Source organism: Brugia malayi (genome assembly GCF_000002995.4).
Source record: "Brugia malayi strain FR3 genome assembly, contig: Bm_v4_ChrX_scaffold_001, whole genome shotgun sequence".
NCBI lineage: Eukaryota > Metazoa > Nematoda > Chromadorea > Rhabditida > Onchocercidae > Brugia > Brugia malayi.
The window spans coordinates 13339331-13363072 of record NW_025062479.1 but is presented as its reverse complement, the minus strand read 5'-3'; the positions used below and the strand labels follow the sequence as shown (position 1 = coordinate 13363072).

The following is a 23742-nucleotide window of genomic DNA, read 5'->3' as shown; positions in this document are numbered from 1 at the left end:
ATTATTTTTCTTATGGCTAACTTTTTTCGTCTTTGCTATTAATATTATTATCACATCAAATATTGTTATCATATCTAATACTGTTATCATATTTAAAATGATAACCATTTGTTTATAGTTTAATCAGATTAACAATTCTTCGAATTATTTTATTGTTGTTTTAAGGAAGTCTTTTCAATTAAAATTGTGTCAGCAAATCGATGATTTTTTAAGAAAATTTTGACTCGATCAAAATGGATCAATCATGCTAAACAAATAGTAATAAACAAAGAGCGCTTTATTTATTCCTACTTTTTTTATACTAAAAACATAAAAATTATTTTCGTTAGTACTTAATATTTTTCAGACTTAATTTATTCAAAATTATCAACAAATGAAAATAGAATATCTTTTATAATGTAATCATTAAAACATTTGTACTTGGCTTTTGATAAAATTTAATTGTTTCAAAATTCAAATGTAAAATTTAAGAAAAAAAGAAAAGAAAAAAAACACATCAGAAAATCATTAATTATAGAACAATTAATTATTTGACTTTTAATTGAAATTGTTAAACCTTTTAATGATGATGTAATAACGCATTACAACAAGTTTAGAAAAAGAAAGAACATTGAAAGTATGGTTGCAAAAAGATGCAATTTTTTATGCAATTTAAAATTTTAAAGAGAAAGAAAAACTATCACAAAATGAAATTCTTAAAAGTGAATTTTTGATGACTTTTGAAAAAAGAGTTATCTGAAAAGTTCATTCAGTTTTTCTATAAATTCCAAAAATATGAAGGAATAAAAAAAGTAATTTCAATGATAAGTGAATCTAAACTACGCATTTTTAAATCATATATTATTGATCGATTTCGTAAGCTTTCAATTTGATTTGAATAATTTCGGTGAATAATTCTGGACTAAATGATTTGTTCCGGTTATAAAATCATTGCTATAAAACATTCTTACATTGAAATTTTTAATCGAAATATTTAAATTGTGCAATTGAGAGCTTTAAATTACACACATTAGTAATGGAAATATGTAATATTGCAAGTTTACATTTATGTTTTTTTGACAAAAAAAAAAAAGATATTTTATAATTCCAGCTAAATTTTTTTTAATTTAAATGGTATTTAAAGCTTTAAAACATCAATTATATATACTTTTTTTCCGCTTTCAAAATGAAAAATTTTTTGGAAAATGTGAAATTTAAAATTTTGAATGATGTTGAAATAAATGAAAAAATATGTCACAGATGTGTCAGTCGACTGTCTTTTTTCTTTTCCTTGCTTATATGAAAGAATGACTCATAATGAAAATAGCAGTGAAAAAGATAAAAAAAAATTAAAGGGAGGAAAACTTTTTTGTTTTCTGTTTTCTTTTTTCTTTTTTGTTTATAACAATATTCTAAACATTGAAGGCATAAAAGCGTAAATATGAGCGAAAAAAGAGAAATTGAGAAAAAAATTAATTTGAAACATTTAAAAAGAAGAAAAGGAAATAAAAGGAAATGGGAGAGAAAGAGAGAGGAAGAGAGGGAAGAATAAAAAAGAAAATTAATATGTGAAATATTTCAAATTATTCATTGTTATAGAAAATTTTCATTCGTTTTCCTTTTTTTTGTTTTTTAAATTTTATTTCAATTGAAAAAAAATAAGAAAGAATGTTAGAATTTAGATGATTTTTCCTTATTTTTATTAATAAAATTGATATGAATAAAAAATAAATTGATGAATTAGTAAATATTAAAAATTATATTTAAAAAATAAAAAATAGCGATTGGCGATTTTTCGATTTAAACCTAATTAATTAATTTAATTGTTAATGAAAGACCAAATTTACAAAGCTATCCACTTTGTTCTTTTATTCAATTTTGTTGAATTAGATAATTTTCAAATGGTTGGTGGATTCAAACGATATGAAAAGATCTTTCTTTTTCTATTTTCATATCTGAATATGATTTTATCAATAGAGTATCATCCAAATAATTTTAATTTAATAATTAGGCTAGGCGAAAAATCGCCAGTCACTTCCTTTTTTTAATCCAATCACAATTATTATTATTTACAATCTTATAAATTCATCTAATTTTGATAAAAAACAAAAAGTTACAAAATTTTGTACGAATTTCCTTCCAAATAGATTTCGAATGTATTTTCACATCAAGCGTATTTCACTAATTATACGTTCTAAGTGTTATTTGAGAAATTATTTCCATCTAATAAGTATTTATTGTGATTATTATAAAACTATTTACAGTTTTATTGATTTTTCTTTATATTTATAATCTTATAAAATTTCTATCAAACTTTCATTTTTGCAAAACTGATTTAATTTGATTTAATTATTTAATTTATCATCATCTGTAATTTTATTCAATTCCTTAAAATTGAGCTTTACAATTGATTAGATTATAGCCTTTTTTACAGCTAATGTGACATGATGATTTATTTTATTAAAAACAAACGAAATAGGAATTGTTAGGAAGGAAACTTAAAAAAACATTTTTTTAGATAATAAACAATTCTTTTTTAAGTGAAAAGTAAAAATTTGGAAAAGTAAATTTGATTTTTTTAGACAACAAAAAAAAAACAATAAAACAAAGAAAGAAAATATCATTTGTTAGAATTTTTAGAGTTTTATCTGTAAGTAATAATCAGATTATTTGTGAAATGAAAATGAATCGTCGGGTATTATTCACGATAAAAGTATGCGAAAAACACGTTTATCTTAAATTGGTACGATACTTAGAATGGAAATTTTAGACAGGAAAAAAAAGAAAACAAAAAATATAAAAGTTGCAAAAAAACTAGTAAAAATAAATCCAGATAAACAAAAAGTTAGTGTTTATTAAAACAAATTAAAACATTACTCACCCAATTTCAATTAATTAATCAAATATTTAATTATTCATAGGAAAAAAGTTTCAACCAAATGATAACATTTATTTTGGATGAAGGTTAAGTTTATATGATTTATAAAAAAATAATATGTTAATTTAATAATAATTGTTAAAAAATAATTTAACTTGTTTGATTGATTTTTTTGCTGTAAAATAAATCTCTCAAATGTACTGAAATTAACAGAAAATGTGATTATATTACTAATAAAATAAGAAAAAATGAGGAAGAAATGATTCGATGGATTAAACCATTTGGACATATTTCTAATAAAATATTTTTTTTGTTGATTTATCGTTCTAATTCAACAGAAAGGGATAATTTCTGGCAGATGACAAATATATTATTATTGTTGTCACCATCATTATCAATGATATCAATTCTAATTAATAACAGATGATCCATTTGGTTTTTTTTTATTTTTCGATCACCCATTTTGTTCAAAAACAACCATTCATTTCTTTTTTTTTTGAGAAAAAAAATGTTTTGAATCTTTAAATTTTATAATAAATTTATTTGTTTGAAATTTTTGAAAGAAAAAAAAAAAACTCGGTTTCATGAAGTTGATAAAAAGTGATAAAAATGATAGTGGTGAGAAAGTAAGACAACAAAATGATAAGAATAAAAAAATGGCAAATATATTATTGCTTTTATCAGTGATGTTATTAACTGATATCACTTTTGGGCATTATTTTTGAGTCGTTTTGTCATATTCTTTTTTCCTTTTTTTTTCTCTTTTTTGCTTCTTTCTAATAACATTTAAAAATAAATGACAAATAATAGTGATAATAATAATTTATATTAGTTAATAGTCCTATTAATTAATAGAAACTGTTCGACAATCTATTTATTTATCAAAAAATCATTGAGGTTAAAAACTTTTAAAAATTCCAAAATTTCAAATGATAATAATGACAAAAATAAATTGTTTCGAAAATTTCGAATAAATTCAAATTTCAAAAGAAAGAAAAGAAAAAGAACAAGTAAATGAATGAATATGCAAATACAGATTATAGATAATAGTTTCAAATGAAGAATGAATGGACAAACAAATGTCGCATATTCCTGTTTAATGTCACCCATTTTTACTTCTATTTTTTCCATCTGTCTCATCAGTGGTTGACAAAAGAAGGAAATCGTTTAAAGATTTTGATTTGAAATGATAGCAATAAAATAAATGAGCCTTCAACAATCAAATGATATATTATTCTTCTCATTTCTTTTCTTTACTTATTTTATTTTAATCTTCGATTAATTCCTTACAATAAAATAAAGAACAAGAATTTTTCTTTTTTCTTTCTATTTATAAAACATAAATGGAAAATTAAAATAATTTCTTTATTTATTTAAATTACAACGATCGTAATTGATAAGTTTTATATTCAGTTTATTTGAACATGTCTTATTATTTGAATAATTTTATTTGTATGATTAAATTTCCGTTATTGGAGTTTTTTTTTCTCTGTGTTATTTATTATTTGTTTTGATTGTTTATTTATTTATTCATATTTTTTAAACATTTGCTTAGTGGGGCATATTGAGCATATTTAAGATCATTGTTTAAATTCCTTAAATAATGTTCAATTTTTTAAAAAAATTTAATCTCAATTTAATTAAATCTTAATAAAGATGAAAAGCAGGATGATATATGCGTAGTGAAATTCTTTTTTCTTCCATTTCTGAATTATATTTAATTTGACTGTATCGCTGATTAAATTACTGCTCAAAATACATTAAACAATACTTCAACATAAATTATTTATAATTTATTTATTTATTCATATTATTTACAGCAAATTTTTATAACAATAATAATAATAATAAAAATAATAAACATATTCACTATAAAATTACTATAACTATTACAGTTAGATTGATTACAACACAGGCTATTCTGCTTGCCGGATTTAATTACATTTGAGAATGTAAGAAGCTATACGTATTAAACGTTCCTTGGTGGATATCCATGAACCAAATATATTTTCTAATTTTTTTATTAAAATATCAACTGGCTCGTTATCGTTTATTTCGGACACATCTGATGTTATGGTCTTATCGGATACACTAATCCGTTTGCTATATGTTACCATTAAATCCAACAATGCACCATTTGTCCACCCATAACCTTCCTAACAAAAAAAAATTTTTTTTTGATTGTTTAAAATTTATTTTGAAATGAAAAAAAATGTCTTTTTAAAATTCATCATTTCATTTTTGTCGTTTAAAAACTGCTACCAAACAATGAAATAGCGCAATAATAGAATGCTTTTTTTTTTTTCCTTTTTTTTGCTAATATTAAAAGTAATAAAATAAATTTAATTATTTTTAGAAAAATTTAATCCTATTTTATGATACTTAATTGACACAACGATAAATATAAATTAAATGGAAGATTAAAAAATAATACTAATAGAGTCGAGTGGAGAAAACAATTATTTGTTTCGTTTGTTTTATACAAATTTTTTTAATTTTTTACTTGTGTTTATGTGAGTTTATTAAATGCATTTAAGAAATATTAAAAGAAACTCATTTCCGTTTTTTATTTCTCGTCTAGGATTTTTCCATTTATTGTATACAGCAATTTAATTAAGCAAATTTATTTTTTCCAACTTATTATTTTTAAAATATTTATATCTTATCATATTTTCATTTCAAATCTTTCAAAAAATGTGAAAACAACAATGGTTTTTTTAATATGCGTGGAAAGATATGATTTAATTATAATTAAGGAATGAAAAATTGTTTACCTCATTATCATCGTCATTTGCTGATCGTACATGATCGTTGGCTACATCATATCGCTGCCATAATTTACGATCAGTTTGATAAACTTCATAATTTCGATTGATCCATCTACTTGCTAATTCAAATGCTTTTTGCTGCATACTAAAATTTATCATTCAAATTTCTATAACAATTAATTTGATCTTTTATATTATCATTAATATTTATTTCTAATTATTGAATTATTTCCAATTCAATTGTTTATTGATAATTTAACTTCCAAGTAGTTATCAGTAGCATTTAATTATGATTATTAAGTTTTTGATAAAATAAAAATGCATCAATTTTTTTTTTACAAATAAATGTTATCTCAATGCTTTTTTCCCCTTTCTTCCATTATTTTTAATTTCACGACCAGAATTATTAAAGTATAAAGTAAAATATTAATTTATTAAGTCTTATTTCGATTTTGAGTAACAGCCGTTTCCATTTTACATCAAACCTTTAGTTGTATTAATATTAAACTATTCTACTGTTTGAATTAATTTTTTTTTTTTTGGTTTAACTAATTTTTTTTCTTCAGAATAAATTTTCATTTTAGAATTTATGTCTTATAAAAGGTGAACAATTCATAATACTAATTTACATTGGATGATTTGATTTCCGTAAACCATCGATAACCATATGATTGATTGGAGCAAAACCATTAGGATAATCCCATTGTTGTTTTGAACTACGAATTAAACAATAATAATCAAAATGATAAATTACCAGCAGCTATCGCATTTCTTACTATCACTAATTAATCGTTCAATTAAATGCTCATCTTACTTATTATATAATTACTTGCCAAATTATTTTATAATCAACATCTTTTTAATGAATCAAATTACATAAATAATAATAAATTATACTTATTTAATCGTTATTTATTGCAAAGATTGAGTGACTTAAATATTAATTATTTGGTACTGAAATTATTGGACAGGTAATAGATATAAATCTACTCTAATTATATATAATTAAAATAGGTAAATAATAATAACCTTGCCGGTATACCACCAGGAAATTGTAATAATCCTTTACGTTGTAAAGTCCCTAATACTTCAACCAACATTGGACTATTTAAACTACTATAACATTCGGTAAATAATGGAACGGCTATAGATGGATAGGTATCATCAACACGTTCACCGGTATTTAAATTAAAATCAAACCATGAACCTTCACGATCATCAAAAAATACCGCTTCAAATGTATCAACAAATTTTGCTCTTTCAATGTTTATTTCTGCCCGACGATTTGTATCACCTAAATATAGGAATTGGTAAAATAAAAATATTTGAAATTTTTAAAATGAAAGATTTAAATAAAAAAAAATGAATTAATTTCAATTTAGAATTTTTTCCTCCATTTCATTAATTTTTCATATATGAAACTGTGCAAAAAGAAATTATGAAGAATATTTTGATTTTTCTTACTAAATACATTCATAATGAATCATTATAATTAATTGTAAATGTATTATTAATGAATTAACTAAGACTATTCGATTCTCTTATCCTATTGCTCTCTAATGTAAACAAATGAGAAAAAAAGATAATTACAAATTTTTTTTGCAAAATTTTTCTTGCATATTTAAAGTTAAAACAAAAAATGTTATAATAGAAATAATTTCTTTTTTTAATTTCAAGCAATATAAATATATAAGTAAATTTAACAAAAATCCGATGAAATTTCAAATTATCTAATTATTATTTACCAATTTCTCCGTGTAAATGTGCCAAAATTTCCATATTCCAACACATTAATGCATTTAAATCAACCGGTACATTATTTGATGTTTCAATTGTATCCATCGTTTTACTATTGCTAAGCCATCGACTGCTAAAATCCCAACCGGATTCGGCAGCACTGTTAATATCATTCCATATTTGCCGACGTCTAATTTCTGGAACATTATCAGCCGCAAAAAAGTCGCTACGATATGCTTCTGGACTACAAAAATGACAGAATTTTACTGTTGTAAATTGTAAAATTACCTAGAATTAAAAAAGGAAAAAAGAAGTACCGAGAAAATAAAAATTACTATATCGATCTGTTATGATTTTGAATTTTCATGATCACTAACCGTGGTGTATTGACAGGAGAAATATATTGAAATATTGTATAATTTTTACCATTTTTTGAAATTGTTTTTGTCCTATATTTTTTTCCAAAATGCATATTCCTAAAATTCTATGTAGCTAATTTTTTAATTTTCATGTGCTTATATTTAATTCTAAATATGTACACACAATCATCATTTCGTCATATAATTATTTTTGATATTTAAATAAAAGTCTAAAATTTCATCAATAATCATTCATTTAATAAATTATCAAATAATTTCTTACCATCTTATTTACTATATTTATTGTTATTACACTTTCTTTTAGTTCGTTTTTTTTTTTTTTTTTTTTTTTTTTTTTTTACAATCTTAATTAATTAAAATCTTAATTAATTAAAATTTACAGATAACAATTATCACATATGATTGCATAACGACTTATAGAAATTAGCTACATATTTTGTTAAATCTATTTATAACAATAATTGATCATATTATTATTAACTTAAATTATCTAATTCTATTTTATTTAATTAATTATTTTAACAACATTCTTAATTCATTAAAAAATTTAAGCAATATATTACTATAATCAAATGCAATATTATTATTAAGTGATAATTTAAATATTCCTTGAAATTTACCGCTTCCATAGTACTCATAACACTCAGTAAAAATTCATCATCTGCTGTAACAGTATGATACTCATAAACCATCGGAATAAAAAATGGTGGTTGAGTGCGTTGTAACATATAAGTACGACCGCCATTTGGTATATATCCATATTTTTCAATTAAATATTTAAAATTTTGTAACATATGTTTTGCCGTATCATGCATACCTTACAAAAAAAAAAAAGTAAATATTGCAAAACTATAATATTTACTGTTTAATAATTACAGAAATCATAGCCTGAAATAATATTTTTTAAATTAAATACAAAATGATGTAAAATTATTATTCTTTATTATAATTAACTTATATTATACAATGAGACGTTACAGTATAAGAAAAGATTAAATTTTTTGAATGACATATTGTTGGAATATATTATTCAAATCCTTTTATCTTTTTTAATTCATAACAAATAAACTAATTTTAATAATGGAAATTGATTATAGAGTAAGATGGGAAAAATAAGAAAAATGTAAGAAGTTAAATTTACCAAATTTAATTAATGATCCAAAAAATATCCGCTTTTATGACTCAATAAGTATCCCAGGCTGATCTTCAATTCACCAAAAAATATTTAATCAAAATTTAATGAAATCATACCTGAAGCAAGCAAACCTTTTATGATCCAATAAGTATCCCAGTAATGAAATTCACGATAACGACCACCTGCTATCATAAATTCATGTGGTAAATATAATATCGAATAACGTTTTGGATTATTCTTTACCTAAATTATTTAATTTTAAAATGAATGCTTATTAGATAAAACTTCTGATAATAAACAATGATGCGAAATAGAAGTAATCAACTTATATTCATCGCTTCTCTTCTCTTTCAAGCAATAACTTCTTAAGTAGTTATTTTAAGTAGTTATTTTTTTTTTTATTTAATTTAAAATAATCCAGAACATTTATCACAGCGCATTAAACAATGAATCTTGTCAAAACTTTAAAACTTTTTTTATCAAACATTACCATTCGCCATTTAATATGTTACTGAAAGTTAAAATTTCAGCTTGAAGTGTTATATTATTCATTAAAGATAACCTCAGGCTTAACGATATGACATAATTTTTTCCATAATGCATGAATTTCCAAAGCAAATTGACGTAATTCTCTATCTTCGATTGCTATCAAATATTCCGGTTCATCATTCCAATCTTCCATCGTATCTTCCGGACATCTGTAAATTCAATTACAGCAAAGAAGTTTTTGAGTGAAAAGAAAAAACTAAAAAAGAATTTAAAAAAAAAAAAGAAAAAAAAAACTGAAAGCTAAAAAATGAAGTAAAAGATTGACTAGAAAATGAAATCTTTAAAAATGATTATGTATCGTTAGGAAGAAAAATTTCCCAGATACATACATATCTATATAAAGCAATTAACATTGATAAATACTAAAATTTGTTAATTTAATTTTAAATCTAATCAATACAATCATTTTTTTTACAGTTACTAAAGCTTTGAGGAGAAATTAACATCAAAAAAAAAAAAAAAGAAGAAAAACAGACTCCTGAATATCACTTCCTTCGGTATCAAAATATTCATCCACAAATGATATCAGTGCTTCTCGATCATTGATGGTAATTTGATTAGGAAATTTTTGATTAAATGCACTAATTATTTCATCTGGTTCTTTTTTAATTGGTTTATCCACAAATGTTTTTGAATCTTTGAAAATATTACTTAATAATACAGTATGTAACAATTCACCCTGACAATAAATCATATAATTTGGTGCATTTTTTTCATCACATGGATAAATTGGTGAAGCAACAACAGTGCTTGTAATAATATCACGGCTGGGTAGAAAATTTCGACGTCTCAAATCGGTGCTTTCAATATTAGCAATCTTTGATGCCATTTCTTTAGCTTTTTTCTTGCTTTTTACTCCTTTTACCATTATTTTGCTAATAATTTGCTTATCAAAATTATTCATCAATATAAATGGACTCAATGATTGAAATTCATTGAAATTATAATCGATCATAAATGCAACTATAATCAATAACCATGATATCTCGCTCATCTTCAGCTAAATCTATAATTATTAGAATTTTAATTATTTGTTATATTAGCATTAAAAAAAAAAATTCCAATTTACAAGCAATATTAAATGGAGTAAATTAATACTATTAAATCAATACTATTAATATAGCTTTTTATTTGTTATTTTCTTAATTTATTTCTTAATTCATGCATTTTTTTTCAATTTCATTAAATGCTAGTATGTTTTTTTTTTTTTTTTTTTTTTTTTTTTTAATTGAAAAATTATGACTTATTTGTTAAGTGTAAATATAAAAGTAAATATATTTGTAATTATCTAATTTATTCAAATAACTATTTATGCTTTATTAGTGACAAAATATGAGAGAGAAAAACTTTTTAACACATGCAAAAAGAGAAAAACGTATCTAATAAACAAATATCTAATTATCTTTTCTTTCTCAAATCAAATAGTTTAAATTTTTCAAAGAATAATTTAGGACAAAAGAGAATAGTAAAAGCAACTGGATACAATCAATGTTAAATTAAAGACTGATTTAAATCTTTAATATGCATCCATTTAAATTTTTATATTAATATGCAAATTTCATCACATTCTTTGCTTGTTTCTTCGTTCTAAAAATCGGAAAGTAGAAGGTGTTTTTTTCGTATTAATTTTTTTAATCGTTTTAATTAAATTCAATCAAAAAGATGATATTAAAAAAACATTGTAGATGATTAATATCGATATCATCGTAATATATTGATTATGCGAAATATTAACACACCATTTTCCGATCAATTTTCTTTTTTTCCTTTTTTTTTTTGTACATTCTAAGAATCAAAATAACTTTTGTATTTTTATTCATTAGTTCACAATTCATTTTGTAGAAATAATTTGAAAAAATGATAAATGTGAAAATTTTCGATATTACTGATTGAAATATTATTATAAATTTATAAGTAAATTTGCAAATTATCCTGTTTTTTTAAAACTAATTTCTTTTTCAGGAAACCGAATGGTGCATCTATTTTGCTTATCCCAATTAAATTAATTTTTTTTTCTATAATAAGGATTCCATAATAAAATTAATTTCTTTTATTTTTTTTTTTAGAACCATATATTTTTAGTTAGAAGATAATTGATTATTGTAAATACATATAAAGTAGACATATATAATTCATTATTGTCAAGAATTCTCAAAAATGCAAATTTTGTAGATGTTTTTTTCTTGAAATTATATATAATGAAGTATTGATAATGAAAAAATCACTTATTGCACAATCTTTTAAATTGTTATACGGTTGAATTAAGTAATAGGTTTGTTCATTTCAATATAATATTCAATGAAATCTTATAGCAATCACTTCTGATAATGTGTGATTAGATGAATCGATAATTATGATCACGAATTCTGCGAAAATTACTCAATTTAAATTGCAACCAGAAGCAAAAAAGTAGTGAAAGCTTATGAACAAAAAAAAAAAAAAAGTGCAAACTATAATTCTTTTGTTTTTCAACGACAATAAAGTTAATTTACTGTTACAATTTGCTTAAATACAAAACGAAATAGAGAAAGGGAGGAAAGAGTGTTTAAATTTATTTACATTAAAATTTATTTTTTATTCAAAATATAAAATGCTAAAATTTCTTTTCTGATATGACTAAATTGCTACAGTAATAGATGAATTAATCATATTTGTTGCTTTACAACTTATTTTAGCGTAGCGTTATCAAATTTATTTAACTTCAGCATCGTTCATGTTTATTGTATGAAAAAAAGAGAAAACGAAGTAATTAGAATTTTTTTTTAAAGTATGAAACTTTAGTTTATAATTGAAACTAAAGCATGATGATATAAAAAAAATATTATTATTATTATTATTATTATTATTATTATTATTATTATTATTATATTATTATTATTATTATTATTATTATTATTATTATTATTATTATTATTATTATATTATTATTATTATTATATTATTATTATTATTATTATTATTATTTTATTATTATTATTATTATTTATTATTATTATTATTATTATTATTATTATTATTATTTATTATTATTATTATTATTATTATTATTATTATTATTTTTTATTATTATTATTATTATTATTATTATTATTATTATTATTATTATTATTATTATTATTATTATTATTATTATTATTATTATTATTATTATTATTATTATTATTATTATTTATTATTATTATTATTATATTATTATTATTTTTTTTTTTTTTTTTTTTTTTTTTTTTTATTTATTATTATTATTATTATTATTATTATTATTTATTATTATTATTATTATTATTATTATTATTATTATTATTATTATTATTATTATTATTATTATTATTATTATTATTATTATTATTATTATTATTATTATTATTATTATTATTATTATTATTATTATTATTATTATTATTATTATTATTATTATTATTATTATTATTATTATTATATTATTATTATTATTATTATTATTATTATTATTATTATTTTATTATTATTATTATTATTATTATTATTATTATTATTATTATTATTATTATTATTATTATTATTATTATTATTATTATTATTATTATATTATTATTATTATTATTATTATTATTATTATTATTATTATTATTATTATTATTATTATTATTATTATTATTATTATTATTATTATTATTATTATTATTATTATTATTATTATTATTATTATTATTATTATTATTATTATTATATTATTATTATTATTATTATTATTATTATTATTATTATTATTATTATTATTATTATTATTATTATTATTATTATTATTATTATTATTATTATTATTATTATTATTATTATTATTATTATTATTATTATTATTATTATTATTATTATTATTATTATTATTATTATTATTATTATTATTATTATTATTATATTATTATTATTATTATTATTATTATTATTATTATTATTATTATTATTATTATTATTATTATTATTTTATTATTATTATTATTATTATTATTATTATTATTATTATTATTATTATTATTATTATTATTATTATTATTATTATTATTATTATTATTATTATTATTATTATTATATTATTATTATTATTATTATTATATTATTATTATTATTATTATTATTATTATTATTATTATTATTATTATTATTATTATTATTATTATTATTATTTTATTATTATTATTATTATTATTATTATTATTATTATTATTATTATTATTATTATTATTATTATTATTATTATTATTATTATTATTATTATTATTATTATTATTATTATTATTATTATTATTATTATTATTATATTATTATTATTATTATTATTATTATTATTATTATTATTATTATTATTTTATTATTATTATTATTATTATTATTATTATTATTATTATTATTATTATTATTATTATTATTATTATTATTATTATTATTATTATTATTATTATTATTATTATTATTATTATTATTATTATTATTATTATTATTATTATTATTATTATTATTATTATTATTATTATTATTATTATTATTATTATTATTATTATTATTATTTATTATTATTATTATTATTATTATTATTATTATTATTATTATTATTATTATTATTATTATTATTATTATTATTATTATTATTATTATTATTATTATTATTATTATTATTATTATTATTATTATTATTATTATTATTATTATTATTATTTTATTATTATTATTATTATTATTATTATTATTATTATTATTATTATTATTATTATTATTATTTATTATTATTATTATTATTATTATTATTATTATTATTATTATTTATTATTATTATTATTATTATTATTATTATTATTATTATTATTATTATTATTATTATTATTATATTATTATTATTATTATTATTATTATTATTATTATTTTATTATTATTATTATTATTATTATTATTATTATTATTATTATATTATTATATTATTATTATTATTATTATTTTATTATTATTATTATTATTATTATTATTATTATTATTATTATTATTATTATTATTATTAGGTAGTAAGTTATATTATTATTAGGTAATCTCACTCGGCGCGATGAGTTAAATCGAGAACGATCAAATTTTGTGGATACATTTGAAGCAGTCTTTTTTGATACACGTGAAGGTGCATGGTTTGACTTAAACCTAAAAACCGGTGAGCATTACGATGAAGCATATCCATCGTTAGCTGTACCACTTTTTACCGAATGCTATCATATGCTAAACAGTGCTATGGTGGCTGATGTCTTAGAAACATTACAACGAAAAGGATTATTACAATTTCCCGGTGGCACACCAGCAAGGTTACAATAATTATAATTTAAAATAAAGAACAAGAAAAAAAGAATTAACGCTACTGTTTCATTTATTAAATGTTAAATTCATACTTAATTTTGAAAATTTTTTCAATTGAGTTTAAAATAAAGGTCAAATTCAAATTAATTAGTTAATGATTGGAAGTAGGATGTAATAATTAAGTAAAATTTTAGATTTTAGCAATAAGAAAAATTTTTTTTCTCTTTTTTTGCTCTTCTTTTCTCATTTCTATCTCTTTTTATTAGATTAGATTAAATTTCTATTACCAACTCCTTTTCGAGCAGATTTTTTTTTTCTAGTATCAGACATAATTCTTCATTCGTCTTGTTGTTATTTATAATTTTAATCCACTATAGCTTAATGAAAAGTACCAATCAACAATGGGATTATCCAAATGGTTGGGCACCAATAAATCATATGATCATTGAAGGATTACGTAAATCAAATAATCCAACGTTTGTCACTTTCTTTTCATGGTATAAAAAAAAATTTCATAAAAGAAAAAGGAAAAAGAAGAGTTAATCATTAACAATTATCAATATCATACGACAGTATAAATTTGTATAAATTTATGTCTTAACTATAAAATAACAATATTATAATTGAAACATGACCCATATATAAAAGTTTAAAAATTGTCGTTATCATGAGATAAATCCTTTCCACGACAGCAATATAATATTTAATTAGTTTAAATGAATTAGATGTTGTCAACGATATTATTAAAATAATAAATAAGATTAGGTGTTTTCGAGCTATTAACATGAGGAATTATTATGTATAGTAATGAAGATAAAATTTTATTTTTTTTTTTTTTTTTTTTTTTAACTGGCTTTTTGATACAATCAAGATTAAAGTTAAATTATGATAGTTACTGAATGATATTATAGAATGCAACAGCGCGCATTTGAAATTGCCAATAAATGGATTAATCGAAATTATGCTCTATATCAAAAAGATCATAAAATGTGGGAAAAATACGATGTCGCAAAAGAATATGTACGAGCTGCTAAAGGTGGCGAATATGAAAATCAGGTATGATGATTTTGTTATTAGTATTTCAACTTTGTTATTCTGTTATTAGTATTTCAGTATGGCTTTGGATGGACTAATGGTGTCGTACTTGATTTACTTGTAACATTCAATAAGAGAGCTATAGTTAAGCCAACAGGTGGTGTAACAGATGTTCATGGAACTGGACGAGCTAATATATCTGGTACTAACCGAACTCTTCTTACTCGATATCTAGGAACAAGCAAACCGTTCGATTTTTTATGGTGGTTTACAAAACGAATCCTTATCCGAACATTGATCAACTTCTTGAAATGCAAAAGTTCCGGTAGCAGCGGGTAGTTAAGAGTTTATGAACAAATTTTTTTTTCTTAAAATATTCACAAATATTACATGTGTTACAAATTGAATCATCTGATTGCAAAATGTCAAGTTAGAAGCAAAATAAATGGGTGAAAATCTTTTAAATTAATTTTAGCAACAAGTTATTAATTTATAAACAAGAAATTTGAAATTCCAAAAATCTAATTCAAAGCTGTATGATAAAAAGGAGAATGGGAGTTAGGGAAAAGTTAGGATGATGCAATTAATTAATAATCAATAAGATATCAGAGATTGAAGATATGTAGCAGATTTTATCAAAATTATATATTGCAGGAAAACCACATGGACAGTTTAAGTAATCCTTGAAAAGTATAAATATTACAAAAGTTATCCAAATGTATGATAGAAAGGTCACTAAAACTATTACATTAGAGTGCCAAAAGTACTGAACAAAATACATAACTTTATAAATCATACAAAAGTGTAGCAAATAAAAGCAACTATATATACAGTGTTTCCAGTTTTTAAGGCTTACTAGTAGATGTCCAACAATTCGTTTCGGATTCATTCAATTCTGTTACACTTCTACTTCTTGGTTAAGTGAAAACAAACTTATAACTGCTCAAAAAATAATTTTAGATTTCTGTTCGTTTTCATTATTTTCAGACAAATGAAACGAATGAAAATTAAATTAATATATGTTATGCAAGACATATAGATTATTACATTTGTAAATCTATTGAAAGACATAAAATTAGGCATGGCAAGAAGTGAGATTTCAAAATCTGTACAATAGCATTCAAACCAAATTTTATTTTATAGCTGAAAATGAATTTCTTCAAATTTGAACTTCTAACTTCAGATTATTTCAAATCAAATTCGAGAATTACATGTTTAAAACAATATATGTAATTTGTACACACCTTTTTTTTTCCATACCACTCGAAATAGAAAAAAGTGATAGCAGAAACAAAAAGAAAAAAAGAAAAAAGTATAGAGAAAAAAAGTTATATGATAAAGCATAATAAAAGATACATTCTTTTTTACAAAGATATTACAATAATCTAATAAAGATGTTAGGATTATTATAGAAGTAATCAGTATTTAATCAACCTGGCCTTAGTAGAACCAATGTAACGAGACCTAAAATATAGGCGAAAACTAATTTAAGATGAACGGAAATATGTAACCAATCCGGTATCATTGTTGATACATCCAGTCCTTCAGTTGGAAGCATCAATGCAACTGCGCATACGATAACCGCACCAACACATATCATTACCAAAGGTGAAGTTACATCGAAATGTGCTCGCAAAATTGGCGAAGACTGCAAAAAGAAAGAAAAATAGAATTAGAAAAAAAGTGAAGTAAAAAGAGAATAAGGAAATGCAAAAAATGAAATAACAACGGGAAAAAAAATCACGTGGCCAATTTTCTTTCTTTTTTTTCTTTTCTAACATATCATATCTAATCTTATTAAAATAACCAATTATTCTGCAAATCCAATCTAAATACTACTCACCACTTGGAAAAAATTATTTGAAAAAAAAAGTGTAAACTATTTCACTTAATTTAATCATGAAATAGTTTCTTGATAAGGATAAAATTTTCAAAGTCATCTATATTAAAAGAAGAAAAATAGTATAAAATTCAAATGTTTTTCTTTAATTTAATTTCCAATGTTTTCAGTGCAATCTTAAGGCTAACAAACAAGCAAGACGTTCAGTGAAATCAACATTTTCTCTAAGTTACATTATGTACAAATGGATACCATATAAACATTGTTATGCATCAATTCAAGAAAAAAAAAAGATTCTCTAAGAACAATATTGAAATAATGAATACCTGAGCTGAATTTGTGCTACCACGAACAGACGGATGATTAGTACTGCTTGTTGGTAACAATTGATAACATCGTGACTGACTAAATTTTGGCGTAGTTTCCACAATGTGAACAGGAACATCAATCGATCCAGAAATCTTTAAATAAACTTAAAGAATAAATTTTGAATCAATTTGACATCATATAATAAAAACAAGAAATGATGTTAAGTCAGCATATACTGAAAATAAGAAGTGATATTAATGAGGCCTATTAATTCATCCGAAAATTCATCTGATTACCTTCATCGTAAATATTAAATGAGATCCATAAATATTAAATTACGCCATAAAATATTGTAGGATATAAAATTTTTTTTAAATGATTAAAGGAAATAACATTTCATGAATAATTCTAACATAAAACCAGAATTAGCATACTAAGATGTGCTGGAGTGTATGTTGATAGAAATGGAAGTAAAATTAAAATAAATGCAATGCATTAGTGGTGTAAACAATTGATTGTATCACAAATCAAATTACCTTTTGATTATGCAACGAACAAATTTCGATACGAAATGTTTCTAGACCAGGACTTGTTTGAAATTGTAAAGCAACATGCCGAATAATACTTGAAAAAGGAAAAATATAGTTCATTGCAAGAATTTGATACTTTTCATAAATCTAATTCTGTCCATAGTATCTGTTATATAATTTGTTATATAATTACAGCTATATAATTTAAGATTTCTGAAAACTAATTTATCAAATTGATAAAATTAGATATTACCAAAAAAGTTATCAAATGAAAAAACAAAACAAGGAGGATTTTGGAAATATACAAGAAATTTTAAATATAATACTTACATATCAGTAGAACATGATGCTCTCAATATGCCACATGGTTCGATCACCGAAAAATTGTGTGAATTTGTACATTTCACTGAAATAAATAATACAGTTCATTTTTTTTTTTTTTTTTTTTTGCTTAATATAATGACAAATTATATTTAGAAGCATATATTCAGAAGTTTGATTTCTTTTGTAAATGGAATTACAATACTGATTCTAATCATTCACAATGGTTACAACATGAAAACATTAAATAAAAATTTCACTCAACAATCTTTAGTATTTTGAATTATTAGAATTTTTTCTCAATTACTTGAAAGCAAATCGTTCGATAATTTACTTTACTCATGGATATAATCGTCTTTCTTTTAACATAGCCTAAATTGATAGACAGTAAGAATGGTAAAGGAAATGATGGAACTTTCAATTAAAAATTCTATGAAACTATGCTTTTGCAGAAGTTCAGCAGACATACTTTTTTAAAAAAGCTTAAACAATTTTTTTCTTCAAATCAGTTAAGAAAACAAAAGAAAGAAATAAAATAATAACCTTTAAATTTGATCGCAAAATGATATGGATTATAGAGTGTTATTATTTGTTTATGTGTTTGTGGTTCAGATGCAATAATTTCCAACTGATTGGGAAAAACAAACGCAAAAATGCTACCCTTCTCATCAGCCATTTTTTTTTTCCTTTTTTATTCTTTTTTTATAAACTGGATAATAAATGGCTAACAAATAGCTTATTAATCCACGATGAAACCCGTTATTGTTAAAATCATCTCTTCAAATAGTTGAATCACCGAGTAAAATTTTCCTTCTGAAAATTATTATTATATTTGTAAATAAACAAATAAATAAATGGCTTATGAGAGAGAGAGAGAAAGCAAAGGAGAAAGTAAAATGGATGATGATGTCAATGGGAGTAATTTCAATAAGTAATCAATAACATTACGTAAATACGGCAAATAAAATGCGTCAAATTAAGATATTACATTTGGATATATTAAGCAAGGTTACTTGGATTCATTATGAATAAAGGTTAAGTATATGTGAAATAATTCTTCATTTGTCCATTGCACTGAATCACTGTCATTCGTCATCGGGGTCATTTCGATCATAACTAAGGATATACTCTGCAAGTAATATATCCGTTTACCATACACTTTTCTCTTTCTTCTGTTTTTTGTTTTTCTTGTGACCATTGTTGTATAGTGAAATAAAGAAATAGTAGGAAATGTTAAAGTGCACAACCTTACCTCTCTTAATTAGTCCTTTCCTCTCTTCTCTTTCTCTGATTCATTAAAACCCATCATCCAAACTGATCGATTTTAATGCTTTTCTTTTACCTCCTTTCTTTTCCACACACTTTTTCCTTCCCTTCCTTATTCACTCTCTCTACCTTCCCCTCGTAATATCGTAAAATCTCTCTAAACAACTGCAGTAAAATCAATACCCGAAATTTACCATTAATTATGGAAACTACCGATGCATAGATATAACACATACACAGATACTGAACTGTCGTTACTGATTGCTATTATCCATTGTCCGGAAGAATTGTGGAACAAACTTCCTATTAATTATGATTCGAATTGCTTAATTTAATCATACACTAACAAAATAATCCAATAACAAAATAAAAATTAAATACGACGTAAATACGTCAAATGTTATACGAAATCTACTCAGATTCCTTTCATCAAAATTACTATAATAAACTAACTTGTGGTTTCAGAGGAGTACGACAATCGGATCAAAAAGATTAAAATATTTCTTTATATGTTTAGGAAATATAATTATAACGTGTTTAGAAAGAAAAAAATAATAGTAATAACTGTATGCTTCCATTACCCGTCGGAGTTTTTTCTTTTTTTTTTTGATAAATTAGCTTATTTATTCTATGTTTCATTCAATTTCATCAAAACTTTTAAATGAAGTCAAATCAAATTTATTTACAAGGAACTATCTCGAGGAATACGTATAATGTAAACAATAAAGGCGTCATTAGCAATCATTGCTCGTACGTTAAAAATTTATTTTATTCATAAACGAAATGAATAATTCAAGAAAACAAAAACAAAAAACAAACAAAACTGAAGATCAATGACTGAACAATTATTTGCCTCCTCCGCAATAAAAAAAAGTGAAAAAAATATTAATACATTCATATGACCAAATAATAAACTGATACTTAACAAATGACTAACCAATATTTAAACAACCAACTGATAATTCATCAATAATTTCAAGTAAAACTTCAAAATCCTTCATACTTCAAATAATAATAATAATAATAATAATAATAATAAACAACCATAATATTGTGTAGCAAACATGAATAATATATAATGATCTGGAGCACATTTTTATTTTTAATTTTTGACTTTTTATTTCAGTAAAAAAATTATACCCAACCACGTTGTGTGTTACACATAAATATGTAACATAAGTATGAATGATGATAAGTGATAATATAAATATTGCAAACATTCATGTATTCATACTAAATCATCATTTAACTAATCATTTAATTCATTACAAATATCAAATAAATTTTTGAGAAATTAAAAAAAAAATCTTCATTATTTAGTATGAATATTTAGTAACACCTGAATATTTAGTAATACCTCCCAATCATTTTTATAATAGGGAATATGACAAACATGCAAGGCTGCCATTTAGAAAAAACATTTTTTAAATATGAACTCACCAAACAGAACTTAGACAGACGTGCATTTAATTAGTAAATAATTATATCTACGTATTACTACGAAAAATTAATCATTAATATTCAAATCTCTCTTTTCATTTCATTCTAACCAATAAATTCAAATTGAACTGTATTGCTTAATAGATAAACAAATATTTCTTACGTTGTCTTACCGCAACAACAACAAAAACAACAACAACGCAACAGGTGTGGCAAGTGAGATGATCCAGAGATGGGACGGAAGAAAAAAGGAAAACTTCTTAATTTTTGATAGGCATATGGGCAAAAGCATTCAAAATGTCAGTAAATATAAAAATATGATGGAAGCCAACACTGATGAAAATTTACATATTGTTCTTATAATAATTTTGATAACGCTTTTTGTAGATTTGAAAGATTTTCATCAGATGTTTTATCTTTATAACTGTCAAATTTAAAATGATATAAAGAAATTGTGATTTTCGTGATTAACCAAAATGAAATACCTCACCATCATAAGTAAAAACAAAATGGCATAAAGCGTGAATTAGATGAACAACTATTTGAACTTCAATTTTTAACAATAACATGGGGATTACAAAAATGTGTGTTAAATCATAAATGAGTATGCGGAACTCGCAAAATTATTTGCTATAAATCATCATTAAATTTGCAACAAAGTAATTGATTTAGCTTTTGTATGATGATTATTAAAACCAATGAATAATATCAATTTTGTTGCAATATCAGCAAAAACTTTCATTCCAAATTTTTATAATTAAATCATCGTATACATATATGAAAGTCTTCCTATATCTTTAGTACCTAACACAATTTATTATAATTTTTGAATTATTAATTCTATATCAAAAGAAAAACATCAGGAAAATACGTAGAGAATATTTCTGATTCTATCGCAGAGAATGTATTATATAATGAAATTAAATGACACTAAAACAAATGAACTGAACAGAAAATGAATGTGCCGCTTTTTTTTTTTTTTTTACAACGATTAATTTTCATCTACAAAATTAATTTCGAGAAAGAAAAAGTAACTTTGTAATAACAATAAAAATAAATCCCCATGAAATCATTAACGATTTGAGAAATATTATCATAAACATATCCTATCACATACTATTTTGCCATATAGGCACAATAATTAAAAAAGATGATGAGGTAGGATAAGATAGCTTCCGTGAATTGATAACAAACAACGCACACATTATGAATCAGGAAAGGACTATGTATGATTCATGAGATAAAAATGTTGAGAAACGGAACAAAATATAAGATGGAAAAAAAACAATGCAAATGGAAAGACATAAATATTTTAAAAAAAGAAGAAAAGAAAAAACGCTCCAAAACCTGTATGAGATGCACTTTTTTTTTTTTTTTTTTGTGACATAATACGATAGGAGGATGTCGAATAAAAGGCTATAACAGAAAAAAAAAAAAGAATATAATACAACTCGAAGCGCATAAAAAATTGTGTTAACCCGTAATTATTGACGCTAAAGAGAAATATAATCCTTGAAATTAAAACCTTTTGCCGCATGTCAGAACATACACATAGTGAATGGCTCAACAAAGTGATTGTATATATTACTTCGTTGAAAATGCCAAATTTCACCAGTCATATCTATAATTATCGCAATAAAACAAAAATAAAAGATAAAGAAAATGAAAAAAAGAAAAAAAAAAACGAAGGCAGTAAATAAACTGTTGCACAAATATTTATATAATGTAAAGTGAAGATAAGACATAGTTGAAATATTGCAGAAATGGACATGAAAATATCCGTATGCGTAATAATTATAGCATACGATAACATATTAAAAAAAGAAACATAGCGGCAAAGTTAGATTTTCAGTGAAATTCTCATTAGCATAAAACAATTCGGATCAAATTAACATCGTCTTTTTCCATCACATATGTTCTCGATTTCAATGTAACATACGCCCTTCTGGAAGCTTAAAAGGTAAACATAACATTACATCATTATCCATATTGCAGCAAAACAATCAAGTACGGAATAAAACGAGTTATGATAACAAAAATGGGAGAGAAAGAAAAAAATGCAAAATTGCGATATATATTAAATTGTGAAAATAATTAGATTATAGTGAAAATTGTATTGGATTCAGAACGTTAGTTCACTTTGTTCATAGCGAAAAAAAAAAAAAAAAAAAAAAAAGAATCCGCCTCATCCACAAATATATAACGAAACAAAAGAAAGGATCACCCAAAATTGCTTCGTTAAGTCCTAACCCTTTGATGTTACGGTAG

The 23742-nt window shown here is 22.1% G+C and overlaps 3 protein-coding genes across 3 annotated transcripts; 1 reads left to right on the top strand and 2 right to left on the bottom strand.

Annotated features, from left to right (window-relative positions):
- Positions 1 to 4791: 4791 nt before the first annotated feature.
- Bma-tre-5.3 (Uncharacterized protein) lies at positions 4792 to 10420 on the bottom strand (the record flags this gene model as incomplete). The annotated part of the gene is made up of 9 exons (XM_043074724.1): positions 4792 to 5013; positions 5632 to 5770; positions 6255 to 6341; positions 6655 to 6919; positions 7371 to 7650; positions 8363 to 8559; positions 8994 to 9120; positions 9440 to 9575; positions 9903 to 10420. 9 exons carry the CDS (start codon positions 10418 to 10420, stop codon positions 4792 to 4794), a joined length of 1971 nt encoding a protein of 656 aa, XP_042930658.1.
- Positions 10421 to 14670: 4250 nt separating this feature from the next.
- Bma-tre-5.1 (Uncharacterized protein) lies at positions 14671 to 16107 on the top strand (the record flags this gene model as incomplete). Its single annotated transcript, XM_043074723.1, has 4 exons — positions 14671 to 14741; positions 15111 to 15209; positions 15645 to 15789; positions 15847 to 16107. The coding sequence occupies 4 exons, from the start codon at positions 14671 to 14673 to the stop codon at positions 16105 to 16107; spliced, it is 576 nt and encodes a 191-aa protein (XP_042930657.1).
- A 1090-nt stretch (positions 16108 to 17197) lies between these two features.
- Positions 17198 to 19444, bottom strand: Bm2575 (Uncharacterized protein; the record flags this gene model as incomplete). The annotated part of the gene is made up of 5 exons (XM_043074722.1): positions 17198 to 17416; positions 17935 to 18069; positions 18454 to 18541; positions 18778 to 18853; positions 19312 to 19444. 5 exons carry the CDS (start codon positions 19442 to 19444, stop codon positions 17198 to 17200), a joined length of 651 nt encoding a protein of 216 aa, XP_042930656.1.
- Between the last annotated feature and the right edge of the window lie 4298 nt (positions 19445 to 23742).